Raw genomic sequence first — 10,877 nt, forward strand, 5'->3', positions numbered from 1 at the left:
ACCCTTATGGTGTCCGACAAACCATTCATACTTCAAACCAAATCATTCCTACAGAAAAAGTAGGATTTTAAAGAATTTGCCCTATTTCCAATATTGGGTCCATCCTCTCCCACCTCAGGAAGCCCCAAAGACCCATATTTTATACAAATTTCATTACGTTTCATCCAGGAATGCTTCAGACCAAATTTGGGGAAAACTCAATCATTCCTGCAGGAGGAGTAGGTTTTGAATAATTTGCTGTATTTCCCCTATTGAACCCCATCCCTCCTGTCCCAGGAGACCAAGATCCAATTTTTATACAAAATTGATTACCCTATCCAACAACGCTTCAGACTAAATTTGGGCAAAATTCAATCATTCCTACAGGAGAATTTGCTCTATTTCCCCTACTGGGCCTCGCCCCTCCCTCCCCCCCCCCTTTCCCCCCCCTCCTCATTCCCAGGGGGCTGAGACCCAAAACTGATTCCCCTTCCATAAATGCTTAAGACCAAATAAGCACAAAATCTGCTTAGTCATTCATGACTAGTACCAATTTGTATAAAAAATTGACATACAGACTGGCATCATGGTATGCCAAATAATATACAATATTCAATTGATTCTTCAGCAGTACAATATTATACATTGTATCTAAATAAAACATTTAACAAGGGTCTTTTGGAAAGACAAATGTAACACTACAATACAGCACATTCAGTTAAATACAATGAAATAATATATACTAGGTATACTATCATTAGAGTATTTATAAATTTACAAATACTAATATTTGATTCTTTTATGCAATATTGCAAATTAATGCTTGTAGCATTTATAGTAAACATACTAGCTTTGATTGCATGATAAAAACATAAGTGTTTTGGCAGTATACAAGCAAGCAAAGCCTCTGATGGATATTCAAACTTCATATAAATTCAACATTAAATAATAACACATTTCTTTTGTCCTTTCATAAAACTTTTGTCCTAGGTCCTAGCTACAAAATATGTAGTCCTTGAATCACTTGAAGTCAACAAAATATATAGAAGATGTTTAGAATATCAATAATTGAGATTTTTCACATTCAAGGACACATATTTTCTACATGACTGCTTTTTTCACTGAAGGGACAGCCAAGACCATTTTGGGATGAGGTTTTGAAGTACACTCATGTAGTAGTAGGTGGCTACCTAAATGAATAACACACAAGAGGCTCATCAATTAGAGGAAAGTGTCTTTCCTGCATTTTCTTCAAAGTCAAACTGAAATGAACAGCACCATTTTTTCATCAACTACTATGGATATAATACTTAGGGTAGTAATAAACACAAAAGGCCCATAAGGCCAGTATCACTCACCTGATTTAGTTTACTGATTTAAACTATAGAAAAAGTATATACAACACAAATGACTTGTATCTATTTCCACTGAAAGACCCCACCTCTCTGCTCCAAAGGGGGTCAGATGCAGAGTTAATACAAAACAATGTTTTCTTCACCCAAGGATGCTTTAGATCAAATTTTGGTAAAATATTGCTGCTCTCACACCCAGCAGCCAAGACAGGCTGCATACGCAATAAATCCCCTTCACCCAAACATGCCTCAAACCAAATTGGGACATAATCCAGGCATTCATAAAGAAGATAAAGGATTTTAAATAATATCCAAAATTAGGTCCTGCCCCTTCCATGCATGGAGATCTAGACCTACTATCTATGCAAATTGATTACCCTTTCACCCAAGAATGCTTCAGACCAAATTTGGGCAAAATCCAATCATTTCTACCGGAAGAGTATGATTTAAAGAATTTGCTCTATATGCCCTGCCCCTCCTGTCCACAGAGTCAAAGACCTATCATTTACGAAAATATTCATTTACACAAGAATGCTTTAGGTCAACTTAAGGCGAAATCAAATCATTCCTACTGGAGGGGTTGGCTTTCAAACTATTTACTCTATTTCCCCTATTTGGCCCCATCCCACCTTCCCCAGGGGTCGAGACCTTCTGTCTATACAAGATTGATTCTCCTTCACCCAAGAATGCTTCAGACCAAATTTGGGAATATCTATTCATTCCTACAGGAGGAATAGGATTTTTTTAAATTTACTCTTTTTTTCCTTACTGGGTGCTAGTCCAACCGCCCCAGGGAGCTGAGGCCTAATGTTTATACAAGATTGATTCCCCCTTCACCTAAATATGATTCAGACCAAATTTGGACAATCAATATCTATGCAAACTTGGTTCCTCGTTCCACAAGGATGGTTCTGACTAAATTTGGTCAAAATCTGTTCAGTTGTTCAAAACTATAGTAATTTTTAGTAAAACGTTGATAGACGCCTTCAGACCAGGTAATCTAAAAAAAACCCAATGTAAAGGAACATAAAAAAGATCCATTTTTTCTGAAATAGATTCAATATCAAATTTTTTTTTAAAATTTAATTATTTTCAGGAAAACTGTGACTAACTATTGGATCAGCAACATACTGTCTAAGACTCCTAATATCTATGTAATACATAAGTCATAAATGACAAACTTTCACATATGCCATGAATTGATGGCCTACTTTGTTTGTGATTCTGCTGTTGCAAATTCATTAAATAAAAGGTAGTCTTTCAAGGATTTAGGCAGTGTCATTTTCCTTATATTATCATCAATGCTGGCAGGTATGCCATTTCTTATGGAGATGCGACAGATCTCCTTCAAAGAATACAGTGGGTAAAGCATGCTCTGTATCCATGGTGATATCTTTTCATAACTACTACAGATATTAAGCTGCTGCATCTTGTACGTCAGTTGTGCACTTTGACTTGAAGGCTGAAAGCCAGCAGCCAGCAACAGGCGCCAGGACATCAACTCTTTGCTATATGGACCGATCACTTCTGGGTTTTCAAGAATAGATTTGGAAAAGCTTAAAGATACCAGTTCTGTCATTTCATCTGGAGTAAGGGATGCCCCATATGAAAGAAGCAATCGTATCTTTTCTACAGAATTGTGAACATAAGCAAATATGAGAGGCTTCTGTTTCCTCCAACCACCACCTTTGTTTACATCAGCACCATGCTCCAGTAGAAGTTTTACAATGTTACATGGCACGTTGACAGAGGAGCAGGCAGCACCCAGTGGTGTGCATTGATTATCATCCAACATGTTGATGTCCATGCCGAGTTCCAACAGCTCTCGAACTAGCCCTACATCTTTGTATTGCACAGCTGTTGGCAATAGCGTTGCCTTAGATATGTCAGCATTTGCCTGTAGCAATACCTGTGGAGATCATTAAATTGTTCATATACATATCTAATTTTGAAGAGGAATGGTTTTAACTTATTATCACATGATCAATCCAAAATATACTACATATGCCACTAAATTATCGCACCAGTTTGATGCCAAACTACCAATTTCAATAAAGGATACAGTTTAGCCATACCATTTCAATGAGAAAAAAAGAAATAGATTTGAAAAAAAAAACTAAATCTTAATAATTTCAATAAATTACCACATCAAAATCTCATATATATATAGATTAAAATATATGCAAGCTCTGTGTCAACAAAGTCAATAAATTGAATAGATAAGAGATACACACACAAATTCCACATTAAAGTAATAATTTACCTTTGTGATCTGTATCGGTGGGAATTCACTTGGGTTGTTTTGGCTGAGATTATTTGAACCTGGTCGATAGGTCCAGAATTTAGCGTTACGACATGTAACTCTGATTGGACAATCACCATCTACAGTTTGAATGTTGACATCACAGTTATGTCTTACTAACAATGATACCATTTCTATATCATCAGCTTCACATGCCGTGAACAAAGGTGTCCGGCCCATATTGTCTTTCCAATCTACATTAGCACCACTGTCAAGCAAAAATTGTAGAATTTCTAAAAAATCGTCTGTCTTCTCATCATCATTTCCATCTATAATTCTGTTCCCTCCTTCACAAGTGTAATGCAGGGCTGTCTTACCATCATTTCCAGGGGCACCTATATCTGCTCCATCTTTCACTAACAACTTGACCATTTCCACACTGCCTTGTTTACATGCCAGACTCAGTGGGGTGAGATTATCCACATCATCTGGAATGACACGACAGTCCAAGACCTCAAAGTCCGACTCCACTCCATCTATGGTTGCCATGTCTTCTCACGACACAAAGGCTGTCATCTTGTCTCTAAAATTACAGAAATGCAATAATATGATCATAATTATTAAATAAGTTTTTGAGTATCTTCCAGTCATCTCTTTTTTCAAGAAATCCGTATCTAAAATATAGTACAAATAAAGACTGAATTGAGAAACCAATACAAGCACAATCTCAGTATGTCTGATTACTTGCCTTGTTGAGTTTATTTAGTATTTTTCTTTGAAAGTTCAAAACTGATCTTTCCTAAATAAACAGTAGTAGAAATTGTGCAAACTTTTGTGAAAATTACTTTCGCTGAAAACAAAACGCATGCTTATGTTATTTACAACTGAAATACAGGTGAACAACACTCAACGCAAAATATGAAGAAAACCATTTCCAAATCAATGGCATTAGAATTTGAGCAATTTATTCACAAAAATGAGATCCACTTCTTACTGACCAACAAAATGGCTAGAGCACATTAACTACAACAAAGAAGTGAATGGGGCACATGTCTTTATGGCTAAATGAACAAATACATGCATAATGGATATTTTGTCTTTGATTTTTAACTTTATACAGAAAACATTTTTTTTCAAATTTTGTACAAGATCTTTCTTTAGAATGCATTATCTTCATAATGATATTATCAGATTATCAGTCAATCAGAATTTATTACCAAGAAAGGAAAGAGGGAGACAAATCTAGCCTCACAATTTATATCCTGCTCTCTCAGCCACATGAATGACGCTTATTTACACAACAACAAAACATCTCTACAACATTCTTCCTGCAGATGGCAAAAACCCAAGACAACTGTCACTGTTATTTAGGTGAAATATGAACTCATCTGTGATTAGCACTTCAGACAAGTCTCACTTGGTGAATTCCAGATCAGAAGTCTCCTCTATTATGCTTGGTACCTGAAATGCTTCTAATGGTCTTTGAAGAGGACTGGAACTGATCATGATTATGTAAATACCATGTTCTACCATCAGTTTTTCCGTTTAAATCTGCGTAAACCAGATGGGAGTATATCAGGCTATAAACACCCATCTGGTCAAGTGTATGAATACACATTCGATGGTCAAACAAAAACAATCTTGGTAGATATACCTGCATTATTTACGTTCTGTGTTGCATTCGCCTATAATCATAAATATGCCAAATTGTAGTATATGAGACAGTATAATACAATTTACAGTGATTCAGTCAGTGTTGGAATGAATAAATCTAGATGTCTCACAGGTAAAAAAAAAAAACTGACAGTCAATTTCACTTTGGTATTAATGAACAGTATATTTATATATCCCAAGTTGTTGGACTTCTGACCTTCACAAAAAATAAGTAACTTTACAAAGCTATCAAATTATAACAGAACAAATTTATTGCCAAACATGTAATTCTGCAACAAAATCATCATTATCACCATAACACACTTGATTACCAAGTTTTTCAACTTTGTCTGCTACAGTAGACGTCAATATGAGGGTCCAAAGTACAAACATAGAATCTGTTACAAACAAAATGTCATCACTTACTGACAGGATTTATTTATAATACATTACTATTGCAATTAAACCTCTAGTATAGTTACATTGTTATTCTAAGTATGAATGTCTATACCCACTAAACAGATTTCATGAATATTTTATTCATTTGTGTGCATCTATTTTGTAATTATTTTGTCTCTTTTTTTTTCCAGAAAATACTATAAAACCTGAATGGCTTGGAAAATTAATTTCAGAATCAGTAATTTGAAATCATGTTGAAATAAAAACAAGAGGCCCATGGGCCTTAACGGTCATCTGACAAAAAGCAAGCCAAACCTAGAAAAATTCATTTGAACAAACTTGGTAGCCTCTCCTCCAAGCATCTTACAGGCCCAATATCAGCACTCATGGACTTTTGCTTGTTGAGAAGAAGTCGTTTGTATATTTTAACATATTTGACCCCTGTGACCTTGAAAGTGGGTTGAGGTCATTCATTTGAATAAACTTGGTAGCCTTTCCTCCCAGCATGCTACAGACCCAATATCGGCACTCATAGACTTTTGCTTATTGAGATGAAGTCCTTTGTATATTTTAACATATTTGACCCCTGTGACCTTGAAAGTGGGCCAAGGTCATTCATTTGAACAAACTTTGTAGGCTCCATGCCAGCATGCTATGGGCCAAGTATTAGCCCCCTAGGCCTTCTAGTATTTGAGAAGAAGTTATTTAAAGATTTTGACATATTCTGCGACCTTGAAAGTTGTTCAAGGTCATTCATTTAAATAAACTTGGTAACCTTTCCTCCCAGCATGCTACAGACCCAATATCGGCACTCATAGACTTTTGCTTATTGAGATGAAGTCCTTTGTATATTTTAACATATTTGACCCCTGTGACCTAGAAAGTGGGCCAAGGTCATTCATTTGAACAAACTTTGTAGGGCTCCATGCCAGCATGCTATGGGCCAAGTATTAGCCCCCTAGGCCTTCTAGTATTTGAGAAGAAGTTATTTAAAGATTTTGACATATTTGAGCCCTGTGACCTTGAAAGTTGTTCAAGGTCATTCATTTAAACAAACTTGATAGCCCTTCATCCCAGCATGCCACAGGCACAATATCAGCAATCTAAGCCTTTTGGTTATTGAGAAGAAGTTGTTTAAAGATTTTAACATAACCCCTGTGACCTTTAAAGTGGGTCAAGGTCATTCATTTGAACAAACTTGGTAGTCCTTTATCCCAGCATGTCACAGGCCCAATATCTACTGAGCCTTTTGGTTAATGAGAAGAAGTTGTTTAAAGATTTTAACATATTTGACCCCTGTGACCTTGAAAGTGGGTTGAGGTCATTCATTTGAATAAACTTGGTAGCCTTTCCTCCCAGCATGCTACAGACCCAATATCGGCACTCATAGACTTTTGCTTATTGAGATGAAGTCCTTTGTATATTTTAACATATTTGACCCCTGTGACCTTGAAAGTTGGCCAAGGTCATTCATTTGAACAAACTTTGTAGGGCTCCATGCCAGCATGCTATGGGCCAAGTATTAGCCCCCAAGGCCTTCTAGTATTTGAGAAGAAGTTATTTAAAGATTTTGACATATTTGACCCCTGTGACCTTGAAAGTTGTTCAAGGTCATTCATTTAAACAAACTTGATAGCCCTTCATCCCAGCATGCCACAGGCATAATATCAGCAATCTGAGCCTTTTGGTTATTGAGAAGAAGTTGTTTAAAGATTTTAACATATTTGACCCCTGTGACCTTTAAAGTGGGTCAAATTCATTTGAACAAACTTGGTAGTCCTTCATCCCAGCATGTCACAGGCCCAATATCTACACTCTGAGCCTTTTGGTTAATGAGAAGAAGTTGTTTAAAGATTTTAACATATTTGACCCCTGTGACCTTTAAAGTGGGTCAAGGTCATTCATTTGAACAAACTTGGTAGAGCTCCATGCCAGTATCCTCTGTGCCAAGTATTAGCCCCCTAGACCTTCTAGTATTTCAGAAGAAGTCGTTTGAATGAAAAGTTTACGGACGGCGCACGGCGCACGACGACGGACGAAGCATGATGACTATAGGTCATCGGACCCTTCGGGTCCAGATGACCTAAAAATATAAAATATCAGAAAAAAAGTTTTTTTTCATAACTTGGATTGAGTAATCTGAATGGGATAAAAATGTAACAACCTTTGAGAATAAATTGCATTTGATATTATACAGTGTATTCATATTTGAATAAGACATCAAAATATCAAAGGCACTAGCTTGCATGCTAAATTGTGTTTTTATGCTTCGGCAGCTGTAAGATAAAAAAATATATGAATTTAGTGTATTTTGCAGTTTCGTTATGATGACAAGGCAAGACAGATCATATTTTCATGCAACATAAAATTACACCTAATTCTTGCTTTTGCTTACGGTGTCAATTACTTCATATTGTTGCTCAATTGATGAGAAGATGGATCGACATTATAGTATATATATACCCATAATATATGTAATCAATAATGGCACAGCAGAGAGTTATTCCCCTTAGGTCCCTGATTTAAAAAAAAAAAAGAAAATTTCACAAACACCACAAATAATTAGACCTAACGGTTACAAAAGGTACAAAATGAGAGCATTTAAGAGAATTCTTGGTGCATTTGAGTATTTTTTGGTATGTTTGAATTTATTTGAATTTATTTGAGTAAAAAGTCGAGCCCTACAGCATTTGCCCTAATATATATGTATAGTCAGATTTGCCGGTAACCCATTACCTGACTAAGTGGTACAAAAACAGTACAGTGTTTTTGTTTTCACATGTTACAAAAACACAAATATAAATGTAGTTGGTCCACAAAATGGAATAATTCTTCAAATGTATGATAGTTACATGCATACATGTATTTATAAATACACGGGTAGGAAAACATATTACTAGTGAAAATGATATAATTCTCATTTCTTGTTATCTGTTCAAAAAGTTATCAGTTCTCAGGAGGCAAACACATCAGAAATCATATGGTCAATATCACCACACAATACAATAGATTATTAAATAGTTGTATACCTATCTCAATCACCATGGAAACAGTATTTAATTGATATTAGAAGTTCATTATAATGAGCTAACTTCATAGTCTATACACAAGGATTTCTTCCTTTAAAATAATATGTAACTTGATCAATCTACAATGCTTTATGACTGTTTTTGACAAATTTTCAATTCTTACAATCACGGTACTGGTATATTGTAAATATTACCAAAGGTAGGAAACGTTCTACCTCTGTAACTACAGAATTTATACAACGTTAATACCAGTAATATGTTATTGATCATTATAGCGAACATATTTCACGGTTAGGTGTATCCATGTACTGTTAAATTTTGCACTTTTGTTTTCCAAGCTATGTTACGTACAATATAAAAATGATATGAATAGCCTATTAAGGAAGATGGTTCATTTTATAATTTTTTAGAATTTTAACACAGATATGGTATTAGATCTAACCTTTTTGACATTTCATAGTGTAATAAATGCTGTAAAACAATTTAAAAATAGTAAAAAAGAAATAATTTCTTTGAATAGGTTTACCTGTTTATCTAATAATCTTTGAATTTGATAACTATATTGAGGGAAAGAAAGGGGGCTCCTAATATGTATACAGTCTTCAGTCATGATACTAAGTCTATGTCACAAAAGAAATGATCTTGGATCTTTAACATTCAGGAAAATCAACGGGAATAAATTGATACATGTCCATTTAGAACTACCAATAGCACAGAATTAAATTTGTTCCAATATAGAGATCATCGTAGATTTTTAACTTCTACATAAAAGAATTAAAACAGCTACTTGCTGGCCACAACATTCATATTGAATTTGTTAAACAGGAATTTATTTTTTAGAAAATTCTGTTTTAAAGATGCAGATAATACATGTTTAAAATGAAATGTCTTAAAACTGAATTTAACATAACTAGATTAAATGGTCAAAACATTCTTTGAACTAAAATCCCTTAAAAAATGAGTTAATCACAAGGCCTACAAAATAGCATAGATTTGCTAAGCAATTATTAAGAATGGCTCTTCTTCAGAAAAGCAATTATACAAAATTATGTGTATCAATTTTACTGTTATGATAATACACAAAACGTAACTTGAAGTCTGGGACTTGCAATCCCCCCTCCCCCCCTCTCCCCCTTTTGCCCTACTTACCACTACTATCTGTATGCGTGCGTGTGATTTACTATATCTGTGTATTTTGTGTGTGTGTGTGGCACATATGTGTAATGTGCACCCTTCTAGAAATTATGTTTAAAAGTACATTACTGTTTTGCATATAAGAATGCAAATTGAATAATAAAAAATGGAATAATTGTGTTCCTCTCACAATCACGCCATGCCAATAAATTGGGTCATGGTTACAGTCAAGTCTCCTTTCACGATATCAGAAGGTGAATTAATGGTTAATACTTGGTTTGGTTACGTGCAAACAGAGCAAATTAAAAGATAAGGTGCTTACGTTTGAATGGCATGTCGAAATCTACTTTGAATGGTCATAGAACGGCTCTATCTACTTGCAGACGACCATTACAAGGTAAATGGATGGAAGTGTGTCAGCTGTTTGACATCCGGAAAGCACATGCACTGCCTACAATCGACCAATCGTTGTAAAGAACTGTCAAAAAGTAGACTGCTTTGTTTACGTTGATTAAATTTACGACATTCCTAATTAATACTACCATTATTCGTTATCTCTCGAATGCAAAGACAAAGAAAATATATATCATACATTATCCTGGTGTAATAGTCGCAACATAACCGATATGACGTTTTCAGGCTATGTCGTAAAACATTGTCTGGCTCAGATAAATTAATATAAAATAGCGCTATGCACTGCCTAAGAGCAGAGACGTATATGTGATATATACGTCTCTGCTAAGAGCGAGCACGAGTGTTTAACAAGATGCTAAATTTAAACTGCCAGATTCAAGGCTTCAATTTTTTCAATTTGTTTAAATTTTGCAAGCTTTGTAAACTAGATACACACCGACACAACCGCAAGTACCAATGTATTGCATTTGGTAAATACTATCTGCTCGGCTCTTTAGCTCGATGGAGGAAGAGTCACAAACGAACCCTTGATAAATTTGCAAAATTCAAATGTCAGACGAATGATTGCCAGGGACTTTTGATAAAGTTTTGACAGTAGTGCCTTTGTACGGCACGGAGCCCGTTAACTGACATGCTCCATACTTATTTTATTTCGTTTTTTCGAAATAATATTCT

General features: G+C 35.2%; 1 protein-coding gene across 1 annotated transcript; it reads right to left on the reverse strand.

Annotated features, from left to right (window-relative positions):
- Positions 1 to 427: 427 nt before the first annotated feature.
- On the reverse strand, positions 428 to 10,224 carry LOC132543185 (putative ankyrin repeat protein RF_0381). The gene is made up of 3 exons (XM_060206653.1): positions 10,111 to 10,224; positions 3,595 to 4,156; positions 428 to 3,240 (listed from the first exon to the last, which is right to left on the reverse strand). Exons 2-3 carry the CDS (start codon positions 4,120 to 4,122, stop codon positions 2,539 to 2,541), a joined length of 1,230 nt encoding a protein of 409 aa, XP_060062636.1. The 5' UTR covers positions 4,123 to 4,156; positions 10,111 to 10,224; the 3' UTR covers positions 428 to 2,538.
- Positions 10,225 to 10,877: the final 653 nt, after the last annotated feature.

Source organism: Ylistrum balloti, unplaced genomic scaffold (genome assembly GCF_031769215.1).
Source record: "Ylistrum balloti isolate Yb309-2 unplaced genomic scaffold, AGI_CSIRO_Ybal_v1 Utg369742, whole genome shotgun sequence".
In the NCBI taxonomy this organism is placed as follows: Eukaryota; Metazoa; Mollusca; class Bivalvia; order Pectinida; family Pectinidae; genus Ylistrum; species Ylistrum balloti.